We start from the raw sequence: 27,996 nt of genomic DNA, 5'->3' as shown, positions 1-27,996 counted from the left end.
CGGGGGAGGGGGGGGGGCGACAGTGGCATCTCCCCCCCCCCCCCGCCGGAGGGCCCCGGAACGCCTGGCTCCCCGTTCGAAGCGCTTTCATGGCTCAGCGAGCCCCCGGCCGGAGGCACCCGGAGCGCGGCAGGGCAGGAGGGGCCGGGGCGGGGCCGCAGCGAGCGAGCGAGCGGCCGGGCCGGGCGCGCCGGGGAGAAGCAGCCGCCCGGGAGCGGGGCGCGTTCGGGTGCCCGCCTCGCTCCGCGCCCGCCGGCGGCCGGAGTTTGCGCTCCGGGGGCTGGGGGCGAGGCGCGGCGCCGCAGACGGCTCGCCCCGGGATGGGGGCTCCGCGCTGGGCGCGGCTCTGCCTCCTGCTCCTGGCGGCGGTAACGCTCTGGGTGCTGCTGTGTGGGCGCGACCGAGACACGCAGGCTGCCCCGAAGCCCAGGTAAGGCGGCGGCGGCGGCGGGGGGTTGGAGCTCGCAGCGGACGGGAAGAGACAGTTCCGGGGAACTTTGGCTACAACATCGTGTCCTGCGGCAGCAGCCGCGCAGCACGTGCTCTGCGGTGGGGCCGGGGCAGCGGACTTGCACGCAGAGCGAGGGACGGACAGACAGACAGACACAGCAAAGAACACACCCCTGGAGCGAAGGGGGGGGACAGACAGATACATATAGTGAGGGACACACACACAGAGCAGAGAACAGAGAGACAGGCACAGCAAAGGGGGAAGGACACACACACACACACACACACAGTGAAGGACAGACAGACACACACAAACAGAGCTGAGGACACACAGAGAGCAAAGGGCACACACAGAGACAACAGAGTGGAAAACACCACCCTGGAGAGTGAGGCAGGCAGCAGAGGGCTGGAGAGAAGAGGGGCACTTTAATCTGGGCCTCAAGGGGCTGGGAGTAAAAGAAGACAGGGAATGTTAAGTGCATAGAGATAAGCCAGGCTTCTGGCTGCCCTTAGCTTTCTGTCAAGCCTTGGGATGTTTTGGCCAAGGGCTGTGTAATGTGCTGCACAGAGGTCTCTCTCTGGGCCCAAACCTGCAAGGTGCGGAGAGCCCTCCATTTACATTGGTTTACATGATCGAGCCCCACATGCACACAGCGCTAGAGCTTCAGCTGATGTAAATCAGCATAGCTCCAGTGACCTAGGCTAGAGCTACACGGATTTACTTCCCCAGCTGCAGATCTGGACCCTGGACTTCAATGGGCCGAGGCTGATTCATCCCAGCTGGAGATGCAGCCCTGTGAATTCAATAGAGCAGTGCTTTAATACACCCACTGGAGGCCTGGCCCCCAGCACTTTGAACATACCTATGGCACCTTGTGATCACTGACCTGGAGTGATTCCCAGCACCTGCAAAACTTTATGGACACCATTTCCTAATCTCCTGGGATCAGCCCTGCTCAGCCGCCAGGCCCTGAAAGGACCCTAGGAGGGTTCCATCCGCTGCCAACCCAGATTGTGACAATGTTGAAGTAGCTTGTAATGTAGTGGCCATGCATGTGGGAGGCGAGTTTCACTGCAGGGCATTTTGCTTCCAGGGGCATAATCCATCCTGCTTTGCTTCTTTTCTTTTTGCGAATACAGACTAACACAGCTGCTGCTCTGAAACATAGCTTGTGTAGTATTTGCATTTGCATTTACCTTTAGGAGAATTGCTCACCTCTGTACCACGCAGCCTTAGGTCAAGTAGATGGATGTAAAGAGCGTGGATGTAACAAGCGACTCAGGGTGATGGTTTTTACTGTATCAGCCTGCAAAGTGAGTCTGTGATTGGTACTGGTGCCAGCATCTTTCTGTGCTATATGTAAATACGGTAACAACAAAGAGTTCGATGGCACCTTAAAGACTAACAGATTTATTTGGGCATTTATTTGTTTTTGTGGATACAGTCTAACACGGTTACCCCCTGATGTAAAGACAGTGGGAATCACCCAGCTGTAGGGACTGGGGATTCATTTGGATATTACTGTGGATCTCAGACATGATCCACCCCCCCCTCCTTTCTAGCCGATAGCAAAGCTCTGCTAAATTCTCTGTCCCTAATATGCATTTCTACTCCTGTGAGTCCTTCTCCTGCTGGGAAGTGGCACAGCTGGAAACCTCTTTACCTCTGCTGCTCTCTGCAGCCCTGTTTAAAGGTCAAGCAGCAGTGGACAAGTTGTGGGGCAGCCACACTTCTGCACCCCTGTGTCTGCACTGAACAACAACATCTAATAATCAGGAGGGAAGAAGGAGAAAACTTGGCTCTCATATAGAGCTTTTCATCCTACAGAGTGCTGTAGAAAATGTTATTGTCCCCATTTTATGGATGGGAAAACAGAGGCATAGCGAGGTGAAATGATTTGCCCAAGATCCCACATAGCAGGATCAGTGTCAGAGCTGGGAAGAGAAATCAAGACTCCTGACCCCCAGTCCAGTGCTATAGCCACTGGACAACGCTGCTTCCGGGGGGCAGTCGGGATGCTAAAAAGGAGGAATATATTAGTAAAATCAAAATCCTAATCCCAAAACAAGGTTCAAAGTGCCAGCCTGGGTCATTAACCCCCATATATTCTAAACAAAACAGCAACACCTGCCACGCCATATTAAATCAAAACCCCTAGCCCTAAATCCAAACGATACAATCAGAGACATGGAACCAAATTCCTTATCTCTGTGCACTCCATTGAACTGTAATTACTTCCCTTGAATCATAAACCTAAGCCAATCTGTATCTGAACTGATAACCTCAAGGCCATTTCTATAGCCAGAGGCTGTGTTGCGTTTGTTTGGTTTGTACAACCAAGCGCCAGGCTCACAGAACTCAATCCCAGTTTAAACCAAGCATGCTGTTCCTGCACTACCTACAAGATTGGGAGATGAGCTTGCTGCCTTGCTTCATTTTATAGGTAGTTGAATTTCACTGTTGTCTCATGTTTAGTGTGTAGTTTGGGACCCTTCCGGATAAGAGGTGCTCCATATATGCAAGCTGTTCCTATGTACATGCCCACTGCCGCTCCATGAGTCTGATTCTCCAGTGCTTTTGCACAGCTGATCAGACCTGTGCAAAGTGGATGTAAAATGCCACACAATCCAAATATGATGCTCCAGAGCTATGAGCATGAGCTGCTACTTCTTGAGCTCAAGCTCCTTGACTACTTGTTACAGGTGCAATCCTCTGGCTTGGCACAGAGGGGGACCTGTAACACACACTCACTCACCCGTGGGTGACAGTTGCACAGGGTGTAAAGCAGTGCAGAATCTCATATGCCAAAGTCCGTAGGATTTCATGGAACATAAAGGCCTGGCTCCTAATTTTCTTTCCAAATGATGTACTTAGAAATGTCTGGTGTTGGCAGGATGGGAATGATTAAAGGAGGAGGGATAGCTCAGGGGTTTGAGCATTGGCCTACTAAACCCAGGGTTGTGAACTCAATCCTTGAGGGGGCCATTTAGGGATCGGGGGCAAAAATTGGGGATTGGTCCTGCTTTGAGCAGGGGGTTGGACTAGATGACCTTCTGAGGTCCCTTCCAACTCTGATATTCTATGGTTCCCTCTGAATAACCTTGTTGTTAATTATTAGCACACAGGAAAAGATGGTTGACATTTCCATAGCTCCGTCTGCCCTTTTCCACCAGTATGATCCTGTGAGGGGTGGGCAGCTGTCGGAGGGAGTGCCACATCTCGCAGCAGGTGCTCAGTACTTTGCAGAGCAAGGCCTTTTTCGGAAGGCCCTGCTTCAGTTCCCTCTCCTGTGGATTTGCTTAGCCCCTGAGTGTGTGCTTAAGGCAGGGGAGTTCCACTCGGGCTCACAAGTGAGTTATCTACAGGGAATGCGATGGGGAAATGAGCCATTGGAAATACCATCTTTTTAGATTCCAGAGCTATTAAAACAACCCACCTGCACGCTTTGGGGACACTGAAGGGTCCCAGGAAGGGTTGCCAGCAGACACAAGATCAGAGTAGTGCTTTGGTGCATCATGTGGTGATGTCATGACCTTTCAACGTGGTGCCCTGACAGGGAATCTGGAGTGGCGGCAGCTCCTGGCAGGCCTTGCAATGCCCTGATGTTACTGCTTTAGGTCATGGCCTCGCTCCATGATCATTTAGCTCAGCAGAAACTTGCAAGGAAGTGACCTGCCGGCAGAGGTGCGCATGCATGTGAGGCATCACATCACACAGGAAGGCACCCTGGCAATACAGGGCCTGAGGAGATCCTGGAATGCCTCAGGGTTTGACAAGCTCTGAGTAAAATACATCGGGCTTGAGGCTGAGATTTTCAAACAAGCCTAAGGGAGTTAGGCTCCCAAATCCCACTGGAATTCAGTGAGAGTCAGGTACCTAATTCCCTAGGCAGCCTCACTGCCCCTGCCAAACCTACTCTTCTTATTGGGGGCAACATTTTAACAAACAGCTACTCCACCAGTAAATACCTCAAATTTAAAGTGGCCCAGAACCACTTGTCTTTCCAGGTGGGGGGAGGGATAGCTCAGTGGTTTGAACATTGGTCTGCTAAACCCAGGGTTGTGAGTTCAATCCTTGAGGGGGCCATTAGGGATCTGGGACAAAAATTGGGGATTGGTCCTGCTTTGAGCAGGGGGTTGGACTAGATGACCTCCCGAGGTCCCTTCCAACCCTGATATTCTATGACTGGAATGCACCAGGGGCCTGATCCAAAGCCCACTGAAGACAGTGGAAAGGCTCCCATTGGCTTCAGTAGCCTTCGGCTTAGGCCCTGATTGAGTAACCCTTCCCGAAGCTCTTGCAGAGAAGTGGGTGCAGTTCCTTGCCTGAGGGAGGGGGCAGGGTCTGTTCTAAGAATCAGGTCTTAGCTGGCATGTGGGAGGGCTCTGTTGCTCCAGCTAGAGATGAAGGACACAGGTTCAGGATTGACCCACAGCTTTTGGGGCAGTAACAACCCCAAGGGGGGGATGGGATGACTCCTTCCTAAGCTGCCACTTAGGGGTGTTTTAACACTTCAGCCACCACCTCTTGCTAATCTGTCTTCCACTGTTCCTGCTGCAGGAATGCTAGGAATTAGGGGAGGGTTCAGTGGAAGGCAGAACAGATGGGAACAACCTTCCTTTGGTGGGGTGGAAGTCCCTTGCAAAGCTATGCCCAAAAACTGTGCCCCGGGCCTGCACAGAGAAGTCATTCACAAGTCAGCTTGAAGCTGGAGCGACTCCTGTCTGCAAAGCCCTTTGACAGTCATGACAACAGTTACTTACCTATAGAAGCCTGTCGGGGGTGTGGGGGAGGGGAGAGAGAGCCCATTAAAGGAAAAATAACTTTCTGGAGGGAGTGGGCCCCTGTTAATATTGGGCCACAGCTCCTTGTGGCAGAGGGGCTGGAGGCCAGGTGCAAATTCCCCTACACTCCAGGGAATTCCCCCCTGCTGCAGGGAGCCTCTGCACCAACCCTGGGTGCTGGAGTGTCCTGGAGCATGAACTGGTATGACTGGGGCAGGCCTGCACCTGGGCACTTCTGCACCCCTGCCATGGGCCATAGTGACCATTATGGAAGGGAGGGGGCATGCAAAGTAGGGCAGCTGGTAAAGGATTGTTCTAAATAGCACTGGGGCCTGTACATGCCCTTGTGATCCACTAAAAGAGCAGGCACAAGTTCTCTCTCCCTTGGTCCCTGCACTGGTGCCTGTGCAAGCAAAGGGATGAATTGGGCCCAGTGAGTTTAAACTGCTGGTTTGACACCATATAGTGCTTAATCACCACTGGGATTGCTTAGATCTCCCAGTGCCAGGAGCCTTAGAAAAATCATAGGGATGGGATTTCCAAAAATGATTGGCCTAACTCTGCTGCCATTGACATCAAGGCCAATGCTGAGTGCTTGCAAAAATCCTACACTAGGTAAGTAGAGGGAGAGAGACCTGTGTTACTTGGTTTGCTGGCAGATTGCAAGTTTTTCCACCTGTTTTGATTTTTCCAACATTTCTCTTGAAACATGTAAGTTTTTGATCAGAGATAGGCCCAGCCCAGGGCTCTTCAGCTTTGAGAACAATCAACTGTAGATCTGATTCCGGCTCTGAATGTCATGACTCTGCTCCTCTGACTCTACTTTTTATCTGATTGCATTTTGCAGTGGAGTCCCAGTCAGATGTAGGTATGTGCCTTAAGCCTTATTTTAGCAGGAATGGTCTGTACAGGATTTAAAGCTCTTTATAACTCCACATACTGTAAGGTCCCTGGAATACAATGTCTAGAGAGGGGAGGGGACGATCTTTCTTTTTAGTCAGGACCTTTCTTGGAGAAAGGGAACAAAATATTCTGTGCCACTCAATTGTTTCACAGACATATGCCTCAGAGATTCAGATCTTATCATCTCTGCAAACAAAGAGTCTGAGAAAGAAGGGTGGGGAGTCTTAGATAAACTAAATTCCCTTTCCCAGGCCTCTCAGACAATATCTGATCACAGTTTGGCAGGGTTGGGGTAGACACACTATTTCTAAGCACCGGTGACTTGACTATCTGTGTCTGAAGGATCATTCAGAGACTGGGAGGGGACAGATCTTAGGAATGGTCACAGTTCAAAGAAGCATCCCTGTGACTTCAATGGGACTTAAGTACATGCTTAAATGTAAGTGTATAACCTCCAGTGGACTGGCTGACAATACAGAACCTGAGGAAAGCCTTGCTGTTGGGCCTGACCTCTCTGTGGTCTCAGGGCATTGTCCCAGGAGCAGCTCAGGGGTGAGAACTTCAAAGCAGAGCAGAGTAGCTCTGGCTACCATCCCTGTGCTCCTATAACACAGGCAGGGATGACTGACAGGGGTTATCAGCCACTTACTATAGTGCATGGGGAATTTTTTAAAAATTATGTTGGGTATTGGATACGGCTGTGGGGAGCTAGGTGGATCACCCCCAGAAAGCACTGTGAATTTCTCCGTTTTGCCCTTGGAGTCACAGTGGAGAGCTGGGCTCCCTCCAGAACCCATCGATGGTGCTCCGTCGATTGGCTAGCGATGGATGCTGCAGCAGCTGGGGGCCTGATGTGCTTAATTAAAATACAACCAAGACCCACCTTGTGGTTTGCCGCTGCATATCCCATTCAGCAAACAAAAATGTATTGCTGCCGGCACAAGACTTCCAAACTCATTCCACCAATGACCTCTGCTTTGATGGGCCTGTAGTGCTTGCAGTTTGAGGAAGCATGGTACCAGTGAGCAGCCTGCTGTGTAAGGACAGCAGTCGCTGGACAGCTGCTCTGCACTTCAGCCTCTGAGCACCCTTTGCAATGGACACCTCACCATGAACAAACTATACAGGTATAATTTGGTTTCCCAGACAGTTTGGAAAGAGCAAACCTGTTTGAGCAGGGTAGATTTATTTAGATTGCTATCTGAATCATATACCCACACATGGGTAGCTGAGGCTAGAATTCGTCCTGTAGCTCCAAAAGTTCTCTGCCTCTTCACAGCGAGTTTGCGTAGCTGCTACCAGTAGCAGGTCTCTTATCCTCTCTGTACTCCAGCCTCTAGGGGGATGGCATCAACTGAAGGCTCTGCATGAGCAAGGCCTTTCAATTCATGCTTAACTTTATGTGGCATTGATTCAGGCATGGGCTTGAAGTAGATAGAGCCACTTTAACCCTGCTACGTGTTGTGACAGTTTCTAACCAGGATAACTAGTTTTTGAGTATTCAGACCTGTTCCTATGTGTCCTGAGGGACCCTGCCCCTCCATACTTGCCAGTAGCAGCTGCCATCTTGATGTGGTCACCAGCAGGTGACATCTTGGAGCCGACGGCATCCCTCACATCGGGTTGCTAGGCAGCAGCATCTTTGGCACCTGTTTCTCATCTGGTCCACATCACTGAATTGGAAAGAGTCCAGCACCATGAGTGTAAGTCCTGGTGCATGCCGCACAAAAGGTGCCAGGGTATATCTGCCCTTCGAGTTGGGGGCTGTTCTCAGTTCAAGGACATGTACCGGCTGTAGCTCCAATCAAGCCAGCGTGCTAAAAATAGAGCATAGGCATGGCCGCACCAGCCGTGAGAGTGGTTAGCTGTTCTGAGTGTGTATCCAGGCTCTCAGACAGGCACTCAGATACAGTTACTCAGGTTTGCTAGCCCTACTTGCCGGGGCCATGCTCTATTTTTAGCTCAATCAGAGCTAGTACCAGTCTGTCTCCTTGAACTGAAAATGATATGCTTGAAGTGCGGACGTAGTTGCAGTGCCTACACCTGGCCTGAAGCTGAGGCCTTGCCGGAGAGCCTGAGTACATCAGGAAAGGCCAAGAAGAGGAGTCAGGGGTGAGCTGTCTCTCAGAGGGGTGATGCTTGAGGAAGAAGGTGGCAGGGGCTCAGGTTGGGTTTTCCCCAGTTTATGCCTGAAGGTGGCAAACTTTCTCTTAGGAATCTCCTTCCGTACAAGGGTGAACGTGCGCTGGGTTGGCCAAAAATATCCTGAGCCTGTAGTGGGTCTGGAATGGGAAGACCAAAGCCCTGTAATGTCATAAACCAGGGGCGGCCAACCTGTGGCTCCGGAGCCGCATGCGGCTCTTCATGGGTTAATATGCAGCTCCTTGCATAGGCGCTGACTCTGGGGCTGGAGCTATAGATGCTAACTTTCCAATGTGCCAGGGAGTGCTCAACCCCCTGCTCTGCCATGCCCTCGCTCTTCCCCCCTCCCCACCAGAGCCTCCTGTGCACCATGGAACAGCTGATTGCAGGAGACATGGGGAGGGAGTGGTAGGCACTGATTGGTGGGGCTGCTGGTGGGCAGTAGGCACTGCAGGTTGGAGTGAGGGGGAGCTGATGGGCTGCTGACATATTACTGTGGCTCTTTGGCAATCTACATTGGTAAATTCTAGCTCCCTCTCAGGCTCAGGTTGGCCGCCCGTGTCATAAACTTATCTTCACCACTGGGCGATGAGAGACCCAGAGCTCCTCAGAGGCCACTGCTAGAGCATCCCTACTTGGGGCCTCATCTCAATCTCTCCTCCACCCGAGCCTCCCCTGTAGCTTATCAGAAGTCTTGTTTTTTCCCTTCCTCCCACCATGTATCAGCCTGTTTGCATAGCCCTTTCCATTCTCTCCAATCTCTGTTCAGCAATCCAGAGTCCTTCAGAATGTGTAAATATGCACGTAGGGAGTTAGAAAGAGCAGGCTAGTATGTTGTATGGGACAAGAAATCTTTATGAAAAGGGGTTACTGTCTATGTATAAGGGCTACCTTTCAAATCCAAACCTCCACTCTGTGCCATTTTCTCCTCCCAAAATAGCCAAAGTGGTAGATTGTTCTCTGCTGCCCACTTTGCAACCCTGCAACCCACGTCTGCCAGCTATGGACATCTTCCTCCTCCCTGAAAGCATCACAATCATTTCATCGCTGCTTCAGGTCTGCAGAAGTGCTGAGAATTTCAGCTAAAAGGGGGCTGCAGTCCTCAACCCCGGTCAGGCATACTGGGGAAAAAGGCAACTCACCATTACTGTATTTGTTAGGGGGTCAAAAACGCCTGCTGAACTGCCGGGTATCAAGCGAAACACAGGTCCACCATTAGTTTATTCAGATGACAGTAGTGTCTGCAGGCCTCATTGTGCAAAGTGCTGTGCGAATACACAGGCACCATCCCTGCCCTGAAAAGTTCACAATGTAATTAGACAACGCAGGAAGAGAGGGAGAAAGAGAAAGAAAGTTGCCCACGGTCAAACGGCAGGTTAGCAGCAGAGCTGGGACTCACCTCTCCTTCCCTCCAATTCAGAGCCATTTAGGTCAGCTGTACCAGACCAATCAGCAGATCATCTAGTCTGACCTCCTGTGTAGCACAGGCCAGAGAACTCCCCCAAAATAATTTCTAGAGCACAACCATCTGTCATGAGCCCATTGGAACATCAGTGAAAAGTATCAGCTCAGAAGGTGGCGTTGGGGGAGCCAGGAGGAAACAGCTAAGCTGGTAAAAAGACAAGAATTAACCATGTTCTTCACGGCTGGCTGAGACCAGGTTCACTGAGATTCAGCCCAGAAAGAAACTCAAACTGCAGACTAAGCAGATTTCTTTGAAGGGGGAGACGGGGGAAAAGGGCAGGGAAAGGACTCTATTGGCAATGCTGGTAAGATCTATGTTTGTGCTGCTCAGCAATTAGCATCTTTGCTTCCTCACCAACTGGAGCATTAGTTAAAGGAAAACATGCACTTGGTTTGATCAGCAGTTAAATCAGAAGTTTTCCCAGCCTGAAATAGCGCCTAGAAATCACAGGAGATAGACAGCCTGTATTGTATGTTAGAAAATAAAGAGGGATTTCACTCCGAGGAGGAGGCCACTGCGAAAGTGACATCCTTCCTGACGCTACAGGCAACCCTATAATTACAGTGTTTAAGGAGGACCCCTCAGCAGGCCCAAAGGAGGGGGCCACATCCCTTTGCTCCCCAGTGGTTGCAGCTGTGCATTCAGCCCTGTTTGGCACACAAGAACCCACCCCAGGTCTCACGGTAAGTAGGCAGAGGGCACTGGGGAATGGCATACGTCCTGGGAACCTAGTGGAGCTATCTGGAAACCCAATCCCGGAGCAAGCTCTGGCATTTTTCATACAGAAACCTGGGAAGAAGGGCCAGGAGGCAGGCTCCATTATCCGCCTGTCTCTACCTGTCCCAGGCTCCTCAGACAACGTCTCTAATAACATGCTTCTTGTCTCGTCCACAGTAAGGCATTTTAATATAGGCACCTGATGATACGCATCCCCTCCCCAGCTGGCCCCCTTCATCCAGAACAGAGGCTTTGAAGTGAACCATGGGAGTCGCTTTGAAGTGAACCTTCTGTTTGCTGATGAATAGGAACCTTTTCTCCCTTTTCTTAGGGGTCCCAGCTGGCAGGTTGGGATGTGGAGCTGCTGTAAACTTATCTCTCTTGCCTCTGAAAGTACAAGTATGCAGGTGGCCTACAGCCTCGGGAAGGCAAGCTCTCATCCACTAGATCCATCTCTCTCTTGCACACAGCACACACAGTCTGAGCACCTGGTACTGTAAGCCCTCCGATTTCCTACGGAGAGGTTTCAGGATCAGAGCGGTTTTCCATGGAAGTCAAAGCAGTTGCTCAGAGCAGTCTGGACATTACCCCAACTCTGTTGCACAGCCTTGATCAGCTTTGAGGCTTAGTATGTTTTGAAGGTGATCCTGATATACTGACAGCTGACATTGTGGACAGAGTGGTGGAGATAGGTTGGTTGGGAGGGCGTGTGCCCTTTGCTCCTCCTATCAAAGGTTTGTGGTTCTTTCTTGGCAGCAGCTGTGTACCAAGATCCTGCAGGACCCATGTAATCAATCTATCTGGAGCCTGCAGAACAGCAGCCTAGATTCAGCCTTTGGAATTCATTCTCACAGGGAGTCAGCGAGTCACATACGTAGGCTCCATTTTGAAAGGGTCTGGGAGGCTTGATGAGTAGATATGCAACCTGAGTGTGTGGTACAGATTGTTAACTGTTGTGCTTCCAGGGTAGAAATCCTCCCAAACGGCACAGCATTGCACAGTTGCCCAAGTGTGTGTTTTATCTCCATCGGAAACATGAGGGATTAGCCAGTGGCGGGAACTGGCTGCTGGATTCCAGGTTGATGTGCAGACATGTCATAGCTAATCCTGAGTTGTTCTGATCACTCCAAGAGAGGCTTAAGGAAGAAAAAGATACTGGAGAGGCTGAGAAGTTCAAATTGGAGGCTGTCCAGACCGAGGCCTAGTTTCAGCCCATTATAGATGTAGGAGCCAGACATGGATTTCAATGTTGGATCTGACTGAACTCTTCTCACTTTTGAGTGTGTTTCTATCCAGGGATTTGGCCTGGGCCTTTCTTTGGTTTGTTTATTTAAAAAAAAAAAAAACTCAGCAGGAACATGAGTCTTTTTCAAATTGCAAAGGAGTAAAGAAAATAATCCAGTAGGCTGGGAGTTGGTGACTAAAAGAGACTATTGTTTGCAGAGAAATTCTCCTTGCTCAGAGAGAGCAGCCCCAGTGAACAGGTGACAACTGGCTTCCTGCCATAAAGTGATCTACTGACAGGTGACCTCTCACCCCAAGGGGAACAGTAGGTAGTTTAAAGAAAGGAACCCCAAGGCTGCACCCTCCCCTCAGTGATCTCCCATTCTGCTCTGGGTCGTGTTACCATGGTGACTTTGGGAGCCATGTTAAGTCAGGGGGCTGGTATGGAGGGCCAGAACTATCTGAGCTTGGATCTGCTGGTGCCATGCCAGGAAGCATATGTTTCTGGAAGGGGTTGGGATTCCCTTTGGCAAATGTGAATAAACCCAATTTTCCCCATGTGGTTCTCCTGGACTGAAAATCACTGCCGTGAACACTGTTGTTCCAAAGAGACTGGATATCCAACCTGTAGGGGGCGCCACTCCCACCTGTTGCTGCTGCCCCTTCTCAGTGGGGCAGAGTGAGGGAGAGAATCCCTCACCACTCCCCTCACTTTTCAGGCCTGAGGACAGAATGAAGGAATAGAAGGGAGGGCCTAGGAAAGTCAGACTTCCAGCTCACTGCACCCAGCTGCTAGCATGGAGCTTCCATTTCACTGCCACGCATCTCTCCAGAGCACAGGGGCAGATTTGGATTTGCATTTACTGTTGACTTTAGTCACTGCTGTTTGAACTCCAGGGCAATGGCATCTTGACCCACCTGGCAGTGAGTCCATTGCCCTTTATGCCTGCACAGAATAACAGAGACTCCTAGTGGGCTAAATCCTGAGCAGGTGAGAGCACACTCCACTCCTGTCGGCTTCAATGGAAGGTCTCCAGGGCCCTTGTTTAAACTGGGAATTGGTCTGGCACCAGTTCCATTGCTAGCACAAATGGAGCAGCAAGAGCGCTAGTGCAGCCCAGGAGCTGGCATCTTTACTGTTCTGTCATCTAGAATCTAGACCTGCTCAGAACATGGTTAGTGCCATGATGCTAAACACACAGGAGCCCTGTCTACACTACAGCTGCAGTGGTGGTAATTACAGATCTTAAATTTGCCAGTGTAGATGCAGCCAGGGATTCAGGGCTGGAGCAAAGCTGCATGTCTGAGCCCCACTCAGGCCCTGAAGTGAGATGTAGTTCACGAAAGCTTATGCTCTAATAAATTTGTTAGTCTCTAAGGTGCCACAAGTACTCCTTTTCTTTTTGTGAATACAGACTAACACGGCTGCTACTCTGAAACCACTCAGGCCCGTTACTTTGCCTTTGAGGGTCAATGAAAGGCCAGGAGGCCCGTTTCTCTCACTGCACCAGGCAGAGCATATTGAGGGAACACCAGGGGCTTCTCTGCTGGTTAGCATCGGCTAAGGCCAGATTAACCCCACCCCACTCTGGGCTGGCCTGTTGTGTGCCCTTTGGGGGCTGGATTGTGTCTCATTCCCTGCATCACTGCCTTGATGGGCCACAGTTAATGTTTAAACAGACATTTTTTGCTGAATGATAAATACCAGTCACGAAGCTGGCTCGCTGAATCCCAGCCTAAAACGCCTCTCCGTTCCTCAGCCTCTGACTCCATACACCATGCCCTCATCTTCCTGAACCTCCTCTTCAGACTCACCCCCAGCAGACACAGCCATGGGCAAAGGCAGGACACTGTCCTAACCCACTTACCTCTGTTCTCAGCTACTTAAAAAGATAGAAAAACCTAGACTAGTTCTCTGCAATTGTGGCCTCTCTTTTTAAGAGAGCGTTTCTGCTTGTGAAGGGTGCCAGCCTTGAAAGCTGAGTTTTCTGTTTGCCCACAGGACAGTTACAGCATGGGCAGCAGCGGTACAAGCTTCCCCTATGCCACACTGTCAGTGCTCCTGTGTGTGGGGACCTCACTAGGGGCAGGAGGGGAGTTCAGTTTCCATTGGCCTCTCCATTGATTGCTTAGCCTCTCTTCTGAGAATGTCCACTTTGGGCAAATTGAATGGGTAGTTTCTCAGATGTGGACATGTGCCCACTAGGAACTCTTCTGAGACCCACCCACTCATTTCATGTGGGCGGTGAAATAGCCATCAGATGCCAATGACTACAGCTGGTCGGAAATTGTCTGATAGAACAGTTTTATCGGAATATGCTGATTGGACAAAGATCAAACTGTTTCCTGGGAATGTACCAATTTGGTCTAATGTTTCCTGGGAAGTTATCAAAATGTGTTTTGTTTGTATTGTTTTGACTTTGATATCATATTAAAAGAAGCATTTTGATAAGATCAGAGTGAAATATTTTCAGAATATTTCATTTTGCAAAAAGTTCTGTGAGAGACTTTTTGTCCAAGATTGGGACAAAACCAAGTTTTGGAATCTTGGAGTTTCCCCTATGATGGAAATTCCAAATTTTAACCAGCTCTACTAAGGACTTACTCCCAACCTGGGCTAGATTTTGACAAAAAAACCTAGAGGTGAATGGCTCCTTAGGAACCTGCAGGATGGTTCAGTGTCCCCACTTTTTCCAATAAAACAATCAAATCTGACCTCTTGAATTTCCCAGATTGCCCCAACTTCCATCATTGGTCTCATCAATTTGGTATTAGTTAATGTTGGTGAAGTGCTGGAGGCATAAAAGGTGCTAAATGCTCGGCTAATGGTGTAAAATACTGTACATCTTTCATGCTCCTCTGGCATGCCTGGAGTTTCTCATTTGGGTGTATTGTACAGTGCTATAGGATAGACTGGTTCCCTGCATGTCTCATGTTAGAAGATGTACATTTCACAATGGGCAAAACTGTCGAGGGCCCAGCACTGAAGAGGGAAAACCCCTGGTTTGATGTAGCACCCAAGTCACAGGGAGCCTGTCCAAGCCAGTGGCCCCTGAATTTTCCATAGGGCCCCCCAGCTTTTTCAAGTCTAGTGTCCCTCTACCTGAAACAGACACTGTTGGGGTTGTTGAGGCCCTTACCTTCTGGCCCATCCAGGCCGTGTTCAGATGCATCAAATCTCAGGTTGTCTCATGAATCCGGTTGATACATGACTGGTCAATGCTGCTGCTGGTACTCCTGTGCTCACGTTCTCACTTGAAGGGGACAGGGGAGGTCTGATAAACACGGGAGGTGATGGCTTGGCTGCACCTTCCCCCTGAGGCTATCTCTGCATGGTCTGTTCTAGCCTGCTGCAGCAAGAGTCACTGCTGTTGGTGCCTGGAGGGATGTCCCGAAATGCCGGGAGCCATGGCCTGAGCAGAGAAAGCAGCATGGTCGGGTGAGTAGTGCTGGGGTAAGAAGGAAATTAGTTGCCATCTCTCATGTTTTTTCCCTGCCGATTGTTCTCGTTGGAGGGGCAGGGGGGTTACCGTGGCCTCCTATTCAGGGTGGTTCCATCAGCATCAGACCGCTGGGTTTTGTTGTTTTCCTTCCCACGTGAAGGTTATGCAAGGGGAAGGTACTGGGCTGACAGCCCTGCACAGCAAAGCCCTCTAGGTATCCCCAGACCAGGCAGCAACAGGACCAGCTTCTACCTTATTTTGCAAATGCCCCTCAACCCAGCCCTGGAAGGCCCATCTGTAGGATGGGATGGAAGTTTAGTCCCCTGCCTCTGTGCTGAGACTGCCAGCCAGGGGCTTGCTTACTCCCAACTGCTTTCCCGTGATTGGACTGGAAGGAGGCCAGCACCTCAGCTCACAAGGGACCCCAGGCACCTGCCAGAAGGTGACAGCCTTCCGTGCTATCTGGACTGGAACTGGCCACTGCATAGTTTATTTGTTTCCATTCATCTAACTCCTTGGTTAGAGGGGAAGGGCTGCTCTTCCCCCAGGCTGTGCTGCCCATCTCACCTTCACCCCCCTCCCCCAGTGCATTGACCTCCAGGAGATAGCCCGCACCAGGCCTGTACATTACTGATGTCCCACAGAGTTTTCAGCCTAAATGGATAGGGGCTGTCACCCCGAAGTTAGAGTGGGAACCGGGGCAGAGAGCAATTAAGGGACTTGCCCACAGTAACGGGGGGCAGTCAGCAGAGGCGGTAACAAAATCCGTAACTCCCGAGTGTCTGTGCCAGAGCATGCTCGCTATCCCCCCCCCCGTGCCAGGCCACAGTGTGGCAGGGGTTCTTTACTGTCATGCCCCTTGTTGCTGGGCATATTCCATGGCTCAGCCCTCCAGCCAGGCCCCCTTTCCATTTCTGGCCCTTTCCAGGGGTAAGAGAAAAGTCGAAACAAAACAAACCCAGAGTCTCCAGGCCATGATGCCCAGCCTTCCATCCCCATCTGGGACTCCTAGTGCCGAGGCTTGTACTTCCCTCTCTTGTTTGGGGAGGGAACCCAGCCCACCCGCTCCTCTGGGTTCCAGCCCAGGGACCCGCGTGGGGCAGCTAAACGCTTCTCTTTATCATCCCTCACCGCTACTCTTGTCTTTGCCTTGTTTGTCAGCCTCTCTCACAGGGCTGCAGGCTCCACTGCCCCTGCTCTGTCTGTAGTTCAGTTTCATCATGTGGCTTCTTCCCAGCCATCTGCTGGGAGGCTCCCTAAAGTCCACTCCCTGGCAGCTGGGTTATGCCTCAGGCATTTAATAGCTCTCCCCTTAGCTCTTCTCCTAGAGCTAGGTTCTCATTCAAGCCAGCTGTAGGTCCTCAGCCGGCTTCTCCTTCAGTTGTCCCTTTCCCCCCTCATCTGCCCTTTCACCTTTGGGTGGGTGGGTGGAATGGCTCCAGCTAATGCCTCATCTGCCCCCGCTCTGCGGGAGGCGGCAGAATATATGCTAGTCCCCTTCCCAAAGCTCATCCCAATTGGCTGGGAGGGAGAGGAGCCTTGTCTCACCCACTCTGCAAGGCTTCTGGTCCCAGGCCCTTAAAGAAACAATAACAAGTTTGCCCCCCAGACACTACTTATTCCTGGGACTCCACCCCCCTATGTCTCCTATTCCTAGATCCCTGCATACATCTGCCTGGTGCCCAAAAGCTTAAAGGGCCATGCCATGGGGCAGAGGTGGGCTCCATCACAGTGTCAGTCTGGTGCCTTAACCTAGTGCTTAATTTGTGCCTGGGCTTGCCCCATCAGTTATGAACAAAAACAAAAACAATGGCTTGAGCCCCAGCACCTCTTTCATTACAAATTAAGCACTGCCTTAACCACAGGACCAGTCTTCTTCCTTATTGACTGCAAATGGAGTCACAAGGGCTCAGCACCTCTGAATCGCTGGGCATCTCAAACTGGGCTCCCAAAACCCAAGGCGTGCAAAATTAGTGCACAGATTTGAACGCTTAGAGCAAAGTGACTAGCTCAAGGTCACACGCTGACCCAGTATTGCTATTGGGACTAAACCCCAGGTCTCCTGACTCTCAGCCCCTGATGCACTAACCATTAGACCATCAGGAATCCCAGTAAGAGAGATAAGAAGAGCTACTGCAGAAGCTGTTGGATCTTCTTAGGCTTTCCCCATACATGAAAGAGAAATGCACACAAGTGAAATTCAGCACAAAAGGCATATTTAGCTCTTCTCTTCTTTTTTTTCCAGAGGGAAGCCATCTAAATATTCTTCTGAGCCTGGCAAGGCTAAACCCACCAAGGAACAGGTAATAAGCATATGCTTAGTACTGTCATTCTCATCACTTTGTCCTTGTCTTTCCAAAGTTTTTAGTCAGTTTGGGGTCTGGGAAAAAAAGGAAGGAAAAATGTTCTCTGAAAATAAGGTCTGTTTATTTGAAAGGTATTTGACTCACTCACTCACACCCACCCACCCCATGGCACTTCTCCTAAGTGACTGAGTGATCCTAGATTTGCAGGAAGGATAGGCAATTCTGAAAAGGTTGGAGGTTTGGTTTAGAGAAGCAGACAGAGTTTCAGCCACTCATTAGCTCTCTCCAGACCTCCTGGGCCTGCCAAACTGGATTGGGACTCTCAAGGTACAGGCATTTGCTTTTGGATGCAAATGACTTTTCTCACGGCATGTTTGTGCCTGAGCACCCAGCTCTGGTTGGAACCCAAGGAAGCGAGACCATGAAAGATACTAATGAAAAAGCAAGCCAAACTCTTCTGAACCTCAGAAGAGCTGCAGTATGGGGTGAAGATGGGGGAACCCCTTCTTTAATCCAACCAGCTATACCAGTGGCAGCCTGTGTGGTGGCACTGGACTAGTGCAGGAGTTGAATGTGAGCTGTATTATGTTTTGCCCAGGATGTGACTGGCAAGCAGTTGGCCTTCTCTGCATCTTCCCAGTGAAAATAAAATAAGCAAGAAGTCATAGCTGGTGGGTGGAAGAAGAGGAGCGTTAAGCAGCACGTGTGGGAGTGCTAAGCCCGAGTCTGTACTGTCCATACCAGCCAAACTATGGTAGAACAGTGGTGGAACATCAGTGTTTTATCAAGGCAGGAGCTTGCTCCAGTGCCATTTGAAGTCAGTGGGAGTTGGATCCAGTCCACAGTGCCTAGTCCTGCAGCTCTTGCTTACCATTGGGCCCACTGTTCTACCCATCTCCACTGGCTTGCCAAGCTGTGGCAAAAACCCATTTAGAACTCCGCTTTTGCATGGCTTTCACACGGGCTTGCCTGGCCACTGTAGATGGGATCTGTCTAGTGCTCAGCTTCTCAACCCTGTATTCATGCTTTCCATGGACATACTTGGTCTGGCTGCGACTTCAAGCTTTAAAACCAGCCAAGGAAAGTACATTTGAGCTGTGACGAGGAATCCTTAAAAAGGTATTGGAAGCCTCTTAACACAGAATAAGTCTGTGGAGGAGACAATACTGCTACTGTTTATAGAGCACTCTTCATCTCTAAGTAATTTGTGAGCTTTGATTAACTGCTTCTACAAACACCCCTTGTGAATTGGATATCACCATGCTCCTTTTACAGTTGGGGAAACTGAGGCAGAGAGCAGGGAAGTGACTTGCCGATAGTCACACAGCAGGTCAGTGGCAGAGCCAGGGACAGGATCTAGGAGTTCCCAGCTCACAGTCCTATGCTCAGACCAAGATGGTCACACAGTAGGTCAGTGGCAGAGCCAGGGACAGGATCTAGGAGTTCCCAGCTCACAGTCCTATGCTCAGACCAATATGTATAGAAGCTCCTTGGGGCAGGGTCCATCCTTTTGTTCTGTGTTTGTACAGCACCTAGTGCAATGGGACCCTCCTGGTCCATGATTAGGGCTCGCAATAATAACAAATAATTCAAACAGCTGCAGGTGCTGAAGAGAAATACAAAAACTTCCCTGTGGGGTAAGCAGATGTCTATAGGTGAGTGCATCCCTTTCACACCTCCCTGGCACCTGGTAAGGAACGGAGGTGTTAAGGAAAAGCGTGGGATAATTTCAAGACCAAAATGTGGTTCATCTTTCAGGCCAGCTCATGCCCCCAGTCACTGACGTCAAAAGTGAAGGCGGACCCCAGGTTTGGGAAGCTCTTTCGATTCCACATCCCAGTGCTGATGTGGGCACGGCACATCACCCAGGAGATCTGGAACAGACTGAAGGAGCGCAGCGTCCCATATGGCTGGCAGGGTTTGTCCGACACAGGTAATGGGAGTGATGGTGCACTGCAAACCCCTTTGTGACATGCCAGGCACCCCATTCCTGGTCCCAACAGCCATCTGAGGGGGACAACATTCCCTTGTGGCCCACCAAGGCTGGGACTGATACCTCCATTGTGTTGGGTCCATTATAAATGCCATAGGCTGGATAAAAGAACAAAAGGAAAGTGATGTAGAGATGGAAGATTATGGATCTCATCACCAGTTCTCTTAGCCGTCCGGCCCCTGCTTTCCATCTATAATTCCTAGCTCAGTTCTAGTTGTGTCAGCATAACCCTATATCCCAGTGCTGCCCCTGCAAGCTTCCCAGCAGACACCCATATCACAGAAGCCTCCAAACTAATGAGCTCTGACTGGCAGAGAGGCCAAGGAGTGAACGGGCCACGGAGCGTGAGCTCCCTGCTCACCTCGTGGAGTGGCTCCTGCTGTGGAGACACATGGGCAGGACAGTGGCAGGAAGCTGCCCATGCTGCAGCTTTTGGGAGAACTGCTCCTCCAGCATTGGGACAGGCACCTTCCACCAGCACTCACTTCCTGTTTTGAGTTGGGCGGCTATGTGGGATGGGAGGAGGGGGTGGGGCAGCTGGGGTGTGGGGAAGCAGGCCAGCTGGGGTGGGCAAGCGGGATGGGTGGGGGGCAGGGCAGCTGGAGTAGATGAGTGGGATGGGGGAGGGGAGCAGGGCAGCTGGAGTGGATGAGTGGAATGGGAAGGGGGAGCAGGGCAGCTGGGGCGGGGAGCGGGATGGGATGGGGCGGGGAGCAGGGCAGCTGGGGTGTGGGAGCGGGATGGGATGGGAGAGGGGAGCAGGGCAGCGGGGGTGGTGGAGTGGGATGGGATGGGGGAGGGGAGGGGAGCAAGGCTGCTGGGGTGGTGGAGTGGGATGGGATGCGGGAGGGGAGCAGGGCAGCTGGGGTGGTGGAGTGGGATGGGATGGAGGAGGGGAGCAGGGCAGCTGGGGTGGGTGAGCGGGATGGGATGGGAGAGGGGAGCAGGGCAGCTGGGGTGGTGGAGCAGGGCAGCTGGGGTGGGGGAGTGGGATGAGAGAGGGGAGCAGGACAGCTGGGTGGGGAAGCGGGATGGGATGGGAAGCAGGGCAGCTGGGGTGGGTGAGCAGGATGGGAGGAGGGGAGCAGGGCAGCTGGGTGGGGGAGTGGGATGGGATGGGGGAGGGGAGCAGGGCAGCTGAGGTGGTGGAGCGGGATGGGATGGGAGAGGGGAGCAGGACAGCTGGGTGGGGGAGTGGGATGGGATGGGGGAGGGGAGCAGGGCAGCTGGGGTGGGGGAGTGGGATGGGAGAGGGGAGCAGGACAGCTGGGTGGGGGAGTGGGATGGGAGAGGGGAGCAGGGCAGCTGGGGTGGGGGAGCAGGGCAGCTGGGGAGGGCGAATGGGATGAGAGGAGTGGGGTGGGGCAGCAGATTTACAAACCAAGTGGTTATGCTAAGATTTCCCTTGCTCCCCTCCTCTCTGTAGAGCAGCCATCTCATCCTGTGCCTGAGGGGAGCGGGGGAGGTCGGGCAAACCGCCTCTGAGGGTAAAGGGTGATCTCTGACAAGAGGCTCAGGTCAGGCTGGAAATGCTGGGGACTGGTTGCTCTACGAACTTCTTTGCCACATAGAGAGATTAGCCAGAGGGGCATGTATGGGCATGGCTGGGTAGAGATCATCCTACCGCCCAGGCCTTGATTAAAACGCCTGCTGTGTAACGAGAGAATTAAATACCTTTCAACTAAAGCCCCTCCTCCCCGGGGAGTCAGAGCCCACGGGGTAGGAGGGGACAGTTAGGAAATGCTGCAATCAACATCTTGTGACATTTTCCTGAATAAAAGGTCCCAGTGTCTGTGCAATTATTAACTCAAACCACAAGGCTCTCCAACAACACGCTCCATTGTTGCTGGCGACTGGCTGCTGGGAATTGTTTCCCTTCCTACCCCACACCCACCCTTTGCACCTCTCCAGCCGCCAGCAGCATGACTCCCTCAATGGTGAGGTGATGACGGAGGCATTTGGGGGCTGGTGGGCAGCACCAGCTGCCAAGAGTTGTGCCCGAAAGGGACAGGGCAAGGTTGCTTCTGTCTCAGCACCCCTAGTAGGGCAATGAGAGCAGAGAGCTCCATAGGCCCCTACCGCAAAGAGCTGTGACTCCAACAGTAACCTTTACACCTCTCCCAAGCCAGCCAGACACACCCAGGGAGGGCCGGGGAGCCGGTGGAAGTCGGGGCTGCTGAGCTCTCAGCTGGGCCCAGTTTAAACGTTGTAGACACCTGCACCTCTGCTCATGCAGTACAAGGCTGGTGCTGACTAGCCTCTTCTTGCCCGGATCTGCAGCCATTGCCTCCACCTTGCATCTGCTCAACGACTCTGCCAACAGCTGGCTGTTCGACAAAGCCAGGTTCCCTGAAGGCTGCATCCGCTGCGCCGTGGTCGGGAATGGAGGGATTCTCAATGGATCCCGGCAAGGCAAGGAGATAGATGCCCATGACTTTGTTTTCAGGTATGGAGAGCTCAGCAGCCCGCACATCCTGGGAGCTGTAGTTTGAGGGAACCAGGGGCACTTACCTTTGACAGGGACCAGGTCATTGGGGGCTGTTGTGCTCCTTAACTAGCAGAGGATCCTGCTTAAAGATCTTGTGTATTAACAGTGGGCAGGTCTAATGGGGTCCCAGGGCATTCTTAGTAGGGCAACTCCGGCTATACATTTCATGCCCTCTTGCAGCCATGGCTATTACTGCTGCCCATTGTGAGCAACGCTGCTTGATAGCTTGTCATGTGGCCTTGATGCTCCAGCAAATTATTTGACGTTAACAGAGACCATATGGCAAATCCCTGTCCCACAGTTCCTCTTTCAGGCTGCTTTGGCCTTTCCTGGGTGCCTCAGTGTAAGGCACGTTCCAGTCACTTTGTACCAGCACAGCCTCAGCCTGTGGGGTTATTTGCCCCAGGGTAGGATTTGTGCAATTAGGATGAAGGTGTAACCGCTGTCAGTGCTTCCAAGACTGCGCCTGCACTTCGGCCAAAGGGAAGGCATCAGTATAACACTGCACGCCAGTGAGAGGAGAGGAAATGTACGCCAAGGACATCAGAGCAAATCCCTGGTGCTGTAAAGGGACTGTGAGATATTTATTGCCCAAGCGAGAGAGACCTCAGTTTGTCGAGTCCCATCCGAGTGACGCTCCCGTCTCTCCTCATGCAATAACTGCATGGTACCCAGCATGGCAACCTCAGAAGGATGAGGGATGTTCACCCCTGCTGGGAACTTGAACCAGGACTCTAGGCCTTTCAAACTGCACACGTGGCCCTCTGTGCCATCCCTGTGTAAAAAGGTATGAGGGACTTTAGGTAACAACTCTACAGCCGTAAACTGGCACACAACCCCAATTAGCAGCAGCATTGATAGGGGGAGAATCGTGCTTAGTGCTCTGTGGTGAAAGACCAGTCCTTAATCAGAGCCTTGGTCTTCTTCCTTCTCCACCCACAGGCTAAATGGGGCTGTGATCAAAGGCTTTGAAGATGACGTTGGGACCAAGATATCCTTCTATGGCTTCACGGTGAACACAATGAAGAATTCCCTGATCGCCTATGGAGAGTATGGCTTCACCCAGATACCCCAGTCCAAGGTAAGCCATCAGAGCTGGGGGGTGTTGTGCAAATATTTGATTGGACCTGGAGAGTCATGCAGGCCATGTCAACGCCCGCTGAGGGATGGAGCTTTGTTGACCATCTTGGCCTTGCTGGCCATTGACACATCCACCTTAGAATCCGCATAAAGTGTAGGAGACCCTGAATCCGTGACTCTTCCTGTGAGGTCTCCCTGGTTCCTTTCAGCTCCACCAGAAACCTCCTCCATGTTTGAGAAGCGCTGTGTGTCCATGGCTCCCCACGCTCTATCTTACCGCCAAAGAATGTGTGTATGTTTAGTTGCCCTGCGTTTGTGACTGAGGCTCTTGCATCTAAGTGGGGCTGAGGGTGTGACAGGAGGGTGCGCCTCTACACCAAAGCATTGTATGTATTTTGTGCCTCCCGCCCCGCTGCAGGACCTGCGATATATTTTTATCCCCTCGGACATACGCGATTACATCATGCTGAAGTCAGCCATACTGGGCAGCCGTGTCCAAGAGGGGTATGACAGAGGCGATGAGTGAGTAATGCTTCCAACCTGCTTTCTGCCCACCCTGAGCCATCTCAGGCATAATGCTACTAGGCAATGGATGTCCTCCAGCTGCAGGGTGGATACAGCATAGACAGCATTAGTGCATACTGCCTTCTGCAAAGGTGTCTCAGCCCTCTCTAAGGTACTTATGTGACCCACATTACAATAGTATCCGAGTGCCTCACTGTCTATATGTATTCATCCTCACAACACCCTTTTGAGAGAAGGGCCATTATACAGATTAGAATACAGAGACTTAAGTGACTTGACTAAGGTCCCAAGGAAGGCTGTGGCAGAGTAGGGACATAGGTCTCCCACATCCCAGGCTCGTGCCCTAAACACTGGACCATCTTTCCTCTCTCTGCTCTGTCTTCAGGCCTCAGCAGCACCTCATTTTCACAACCCCGATTGAAGCAGCTCTGAATGTATCACCCAGACCTCCCCAATGCCCAACCCAGAAGTAGTTTAATACAGAAAATCTCTCCACATGAAATTATTCTCCTCCCTTCTATTAATGACAATCATTTTTCACAAGCACCCTTCATTTGTAAGCAAAGTTAGAGGGGAGCAGGATCAAAACAAGGCTTACACTGTACATCTGGCTGCAACCTTAAGTCCATAATAAAAATGAAAGCTCTTCAGTTTCTCTGAGTTTCTGCCTCAGAGGAAAAGTGTTAACTCTGCGCTCCAGGGAGTTGTATTTTTTTTTCTTTGTTTAATATTTTCTCTCAGTCTGATACCTCTGCTGCTGACAACTGGCACCATTGGTCAGTCTAAATATTCAGATTCTTTTCAGGTTGTAATATAAACACTGAGCTGTCTAAATACTGACTTGAAATGAAACTATTCTTTTTGATCTTCCTGCCACAGCCCACAGACATATTTTGGACCAGAGACATCTGCAAAGAAGTTCAAGCTGCTGCACCCAGATTTCATACATTATTTAACTGTGAGGTAAGGAAAACGAGGCGCCGCCTTTGAGGAAAACATTGTCTCAAAACACTCCAGCTCATTCAGCAAATAGCTCTGGAACTGCCCCAATTCTGTTTACCGCAGCCTGCCCCACAATCAAACTCCTCCACCTCAATCCCACCTGCTCACTGCAATCTTCCCCCATCACTGAAATGTAGTCCAGTCCCACTCAGTGCATTACATCCCCATCACTGGAGCCCAGTCCACTGTGATCCATCTTGGATTTACGCCCACCTGCTCCCATTCATTGCAAGCCAATCCAGTTTCTTGCAGGCCACTATGTTTCCATTCACTGCCATGTAGCCTCATCCTTTCCTCGGCAACCCATCTTGTTCACTGGGATTCAGTGCAACCCATCTCTCTCTATTTCACTGATCTCACCTATTATAATCCCTCTTTTTTTACAGATTTCTGAGATCTGAAATAATAAATACTCAATATGGGTATCTGTACATGCCCAGTACTGGTGCCCTCATGCTACTGACAGCCCTACATACCTGTGACAAGGTAAGAGCCTTCAGGGCTACCTTTCTTCAGTGCCTAGTACTCTGCTGGTCAGCATGAATAAAGGCTGATGGAATGAGTGTGGGGTGGAGTTAACGCATGTCCCTGGCTTGGTTCTTAACCCTCCTGTTTTAGGACCCAGAAATATTTGGGTAGAGCTCACGAGGCCCAACCTGGTATGAATTATTTCACTGATGGTGCCTGCTCCAGTGTGCCACATGGCTTCCAGGATGTACCATTTAGGACATAGCACTGAGGATGTACCAGGTACATGGGTCGGCACTGGGGCGGCACTCTGCCCCACACAGCTACGCTAGCAACGTCTGACTGACCAGGTAACTCCTTATCCGAAGCCTGGAGTCTGGTCTGCCTAGGACAGGCTGGGCACTGATCCCACCTCCCAACTGTTGTTACCCTTTTCCCCCTGTCTGCAGGTCAGTGCCTATGGATTTATCACAGACAATTACCGAAAGTTTTCAGACCACTACTACGAGCGGGAGAAGAAGCCTCTGGTGTTCTATGCCAACCATGACATGCTGCTGGAGGCGGAGCTGTGGAAGAGCCTGCACAGGGCAGGCATCATGAAGCTGTATCAGCGGTGAGGCTGGGTGGCATGTCCCTTCTTGCTGTAACGAAAGTAGTCCTTCTCCTCTTCCCCAAGGGCTCCCTTCTCCCTGGCAGGGGCCGTCCAGAATTCATGAGCAAAGGTGGAAAACAGAGAGCTCACCCAAAGCCAGCCTTACAAGCTGGAGATTGCATGAATTGCAAGGCTGCCTTCTGCGAGCCGAGGGTGCTGCCTGGAGGATTCTACTCAGATGTTGCTGAGATGGCAAAGCAAGTGTGGAGAGGTCTCTTTCCAGGGAACCTGCTGATTGGCTCAAGACAACAGACCCCAGACACGCCCTGGTTCCTCCCATCGAGTAAGAGACCTGGGGGGAGCAACTTCTGACACTAGAAAATGAAAAGGGGATTTCAGAAGCAATAAGCCTGAATGTTCAATGCGTGTCTCCCAAAGGGGCGTGATGGCCCTGAGAAGATGCTCGCTCACCAGCAAATTCCAGCTTCCCATCGCCTTCAAGAGTTATATGCTGAGCACAGAGCTTGGATGTGAAAAATACCCCGCCCGCCGTTTCCACCTTTCCATCACACATAAGGGTCTGCCACAACCCTGAAAAGCCTAATGTGTTCTGTGTTCAAACTCATTCATGGTGGGACACATCACAGCCACAATCCTATAGCTGAAGAGACCTGGATGGAGCTTGTTGACATTGCTCCTCAATAGACTGGGTGGGGGGGTGGGTAGGTGAAGAGCAGTGAGGCACAGCAGCCATAACTGTATGAAGGCCCATGGAGCCACCACATGCACATACTCTCCATTTTCCAGACAGAGCTCCCATCACTAGCAGAATACAGCAGAGGCTGACTGCCCGCTTCAGCCACACTGATCGGGCTTCAGAGTAGCAGCCGTGTTAGTCTGTATTCGCAAAAAGAAAAGGAGTACTTATGGCACCTTAGAGACTAACAAATTTGCTACAGCTCACTTCATCGGATGCATCCTTGGGCTGTCACTCCAAATTGTGATGTCAACAGAGGGTCTCAAACAGCTGGAAGTGGGGTTGCCACAGCTTAATTAGGTCCCTACAGTAATTTGGGGGCAGGTGGACCTGATTGGATGTGACCCTGTACATTATTTTGCATTACAAACCTAGGGGGCCTGTGTATATTCAGAGGAAGGGCCCCAGCCCTAGTACAGATGGATGGAACCCACCACTCCATTACTTAAACTAAATCTTCATCAACCTAAAAACCCAACTAGCCTGCAGTGAGGAGGGAAAGTTCTTTACCCTGAAGCTACATTTTGTAAGTTAATTACATGTAACTAGAAAGAACAGATCAGCAATAGGTTGGTTTTGTTCTACAGGGAGATTGCAATGATTAGTGATGGATAGATGCTAAAGCACAGTGGAGGAGTGTAATTTGAAACACTTTCCCACTTTGTATAATTGCATAAATGTTGAATGACCTTTTATGTTTTCTTTTGTTTTTGCTTGGGGTGAGGGAATGGGGTAGAATATGACTGGCAGAGGCTGGCACAGAAAGCAGAGCAGCAATACAGTGTGAATGGACATCAGAGGATCGCAGGGTTTAGAGGGAGGAGTCTGAGCTGGGGGTACTGCTGCAGTGAATTTCTATATGGGAGGGGACGGAGAATAGTTCTGTACTCTGTGAGTGACAAGTGCTGGCAAAGGCTGAGGGAAGTGGTCCTAACACATACAGGGGCTCAGCACTCACTTGCTTTGCTCTGAGCCTAAGAATTAACATTTAAAAATAGTTTAGGCATCGTTTGGCCAAGTCATCCTTGTAGAACAGCACTCAGCGCTGCAGACTGTAAAGGAGAACAGCTAGGGTACAAGACTGGGTGTCAGGATACCGAGAAACTCAACCTAGCTGTGCCACTGGGTCTGTTCTTGGGTTTGATTTTCTGTGTTGTAAAATACAGAAAATAGCAGTGTTCACGCTGACTCATTCCATACCTGTAAAGCATATACATGTTATAGCTCAGTGGTCTGAGCATTGGCTTGCTAAACGCAGGGTTGTGAGCTCAATCCTTGAGGGGGACAGTTAGGGATCTGGGGCAAAAACTGGGGATTGGTCCTACTTCAAGAAGGGGGTTGGTTCCCGAAGTCCCTTCCAACCCTGATATTCTATGGTTCTATGAATAGATGGGGGAAACTGAGACAGATGTGAATTGTCCAAGTCCACATCAGTGCCCCCTATGGATGATCTAGAACTTTAGCTCAGTTAGGGAACAGTTCTACTATACTCTACTGGTGCAAGCAGGTCTCTTGCCTTCTGCAGGTATAGGCTAGTCATGGAAGGCTGTAACCATGTCTGAAAACTGTTCTTCCACACGGGGGCTTATGGCTGGGTCTTATTTTCTCAAAACCCTGTAAAGTGCTGCATGTTACTAGGCTAGTGATGTAGCCTCT

General features: G+C 51.0%; 1 protein-coding gene across 1 annotated transcript; it reads left to right on the top strand.

The window, feature by feature from the left end:
* Positions 1-155: 155 nt before the first annotated feature.
* ST6GALNAC2 (ST6 N-acetylgalactosaminide alpha-2,6-sialyltransferase 2) lies at positions 156-26,811 on the top strand. The gene is made up of 10 exons (XM_038371980.2): positions 156-430; positions 15,033-15,125; positions 17,375-17,432; positions 19,194-19,368; positions 21,709-21,874; positions 22,859-22,997; positions 23,415-23,518; positions 24,401-24,484; positions 24,910-25,009; positions 25,441-26,811. Exons 1-10 carry the CDS (start codon positions 321-323, stop codon positions 25,606-25,608), a joined length of 1,197 nt encoding a protein of 398 aa, XP_038227908.1. The 5' UTR covers positions 156-320; the 3' UTR covers positions 25,609-26,811.
* Positions 26,812-27,996: the final 1,185 nt, after the last annotated feature.

Source organism: Dermochelys coriacea, chromosome 14 (assembly GCF_009764565.3).
Source record: "Dermochelys coriacea isolate rDerCor1 chromosome 14, rDerCor1.pri.v4, whole genome shotgun sequence".
Classification (NCBI taxonomy): Eukaryota; Metazoa; Chordata; order Testudines; family Dermochelyidae; genus Dermochelys; species Dermochelys coriacea.
Note: the sequence above shows the minus strand (reverse complement) of the source record. Positions and strands in the feature narration are given on the sequence as shown.

What these genes read in the sequence shown, in the direction of transcription:
- ST6GALNAC2 (XM_038371980.2), top strand. Translation starts at nt 321, where the DNA reads ATGGGGGCTCCGCGCTGGGCGCGGCTCTGCCTCCTGCTCCTGGCGGCG. An exon ending in CCCAGATACCCCAGTCCAAG is followed by an intron (nt 22,998 to 23,414) that starts GTAAGCCATCAG and finishes GCCCCGCTGCAG; the next exon opens with GACCTGCGATATATTTTTAT. An exon ending in GGGTATGACAGAGGCGATGA is followed by an intron (nt 23,519 to 24,400) that starts GTGAGTAATGCT and finishes TTCCTGCCACAG; the next exon opens with CCCACAGACATATTTTGGAC.